This window comes from Buceros rhinoceros, unplaced genomic scaffold, assembly GCF_000710305.1.
Source record: "Buceros rhinoceros silvestris isolate BGI_N320 unplaced genomic scaffold, ASM71030v1 scaffold22803, whole genome shotgun sequence".
In the NCBI taxonomy this organism is placed as follows: domain Eukaryota; kingdom Metazoa; phylum Chordata; class Aves; order Bucerotiformes; family Bucerotidae; genus Buceros; species Buceros rhinoceros.
In genome coordinates, this window is record NW_010402135.1 from 11,369 (window position 1) to 13,196 (window position 1,828).

At 56.8% G+C, this 1,828-nt stretch overlaps 1 protein-coding gene across 1 annotated transcript in view; it reads left to right on the forward strand.

Moving 5' to 3' along the window:
• Positions 1–1,828, forward strand: part of FRMD5 (FERM domain containing 5) — a gene marked incomplete at both ends in the record, with an annotated part of 10,953 nt that overhangs the window by 8,114 nt on the left and 1,011 nt on the right. Inside the window, 2 exons of the mRNA XM_010132555.1 lie at positions 133–224; positions 1,687–1,761. Of these exons, the coding sequence (XP_010130857.1) occupies positions 133–224; positions 1,687–1,761 (167 nt within the window). The remainder of the gene's footprint in view (positions 1–132; positions 225–1,686; positions 1,762–1,828) is intronic.

Here is a 1,828-nt window from a genome sequence, read left to right on the forward strand (position 1 = left end):
GCAGCTCTGGAGGAGCATCTGCTTTGCACTGGTGCTGCTCTCCAGCTGCTCTGGCCTCTGTCCACACTCCCAGCGCTGCCCAGCGAGTGCAACTCACCCTTTCCCTCCCAACTCCTTGTCTTTCTCCTTTAGGAAAAGAAAATTGTCCTTACGTATTTCGCCCCGACACCAGAAGCCTGCAAACACCTCTGGAAGTGTGGGATAGAGAACCAGGCATTCTACAAGTGAGTGCTGGGCTGCCCAGGAGCCCGTGGGGCTGTGTCCTCCCCGCACAGCACCCGCCCCAGGGCTCTGTCCAGGGACCACCACGGTGCCCCAGAAGTGCCAGTGCCCCTGGTCTGGGAGCTGTGCCCCGCGGGGTCCCCCTGCCCCAACCCCACTGTGCTCACCCCTCTGCAGCAAACCTTTGATCGAGGGGGACGGACATCTGCAAAACTCAGGGAATATTTTCTGACCTCATATTCGAGGGTGGGTTTTCAAAATGGCTTTGAGGGGTCTGTTTGTGCTGAACCCTGCATGAACGTTCCCACTGAAGTCGAGCCAGTGCCCCGCGGTGCTTTAGACAAGGCTGCCTCTACTGGGGACAGCGCACAAACCTGCAGAAATAATCTGCTTCTGAGCCCTTTGGGAACAAGTTAGTTATTCATGGAAGCGTCCAAGGGAGCGGGGAGGTGACGTGCAGGCTGGGCTGCAGCCGCCAGCCTGGGCAGTTGGGGACGGTGGCTCCAGGGACCATCCCCACTTGCTGCCCAGTGCATGGGGACCTCCAGGCTGCAGGATGCTCCTGCCTGGGGAGGACAGGGAAGGTTTTGCCCTCTCGCAGGAGCTCTGGACAGTGGCCACCAAGGCAGTGTTTCTGCCCCTGGTTTGGTTAATTGGGCTGTCAGGCAGAAAGGGAGAGGTCACAGCTGGGGAGGTGCCAGGTGGAACAGCTTGGTCTCAGCACCCTGCTCATGGCGTACTTCAAAAATAGCCTGTGTTGTGCTTTGTAATGAGTTTTATTTTAATCAGTGGGATGAAGCGTGTGATGTATCCTCTGTGGGAATACTGCAATCAGCAGCTGCAATCAGCAGGTTTCAGTCCTCATTATATTAACATGAAATGAAATTGCAATATTGCTTTACAAATCTTCCCGTGATTAATCACGTCAGTAAATTACCGCTGGGTCCTGCGCCAAGCAGAGTGGACCGTGGGCTTGGCTAAGGGGTTGCTGGGCTCCTCTCGGGGTGAGTGACCAGATCCCGTGGGACAAGGAGGGGACAGGACTGTGCTTCCTGGTGGTTTTACCCACCACCAGACAGACCAGTTCCTGCACCCCTGGGCTGGGCAACGCTCCCACCACTGGCAGGGACGTACTGAGCTGGGGGAGAAACTGTGGGGTGATGCCGTGATGGTCCAGGTGCTCATGTCGGTGCCACCCCACTGCTGCTAGCGGCTTTTTTCTTTCCTGGTGGTGGTTTATATCTCCAGGGCTTTGCTCTTGTAATTTGCCTTCAATGACCGATGCTGAGGCTCAGTCAGGGGGGATGATGCTGTGCCAGCATCAGCAGAACAATCCATCCCCCACCACTGGCAGGGTGTGCTGGGAACTAAACCAGGCGAAGACTTGGCGGTGAAGTGGTGCCGGGGCCGTACCCTGCCCGGGTGCTCAGCAGGATGCTCACCCTTCTCTCGGTGCCGTTGCAGGTTGGAGAAGTCGAGCCAGGTGCGGACGGTGTCCAGCAGCAACTTGTTCTTCAAGGGAAGCCGGTTCCGATACAGGTAAATATCAACAGGAAGAGGCAGCTTCAGGAGATGTCTTTGGATGCTACTTTGGACGTGGTGTGGG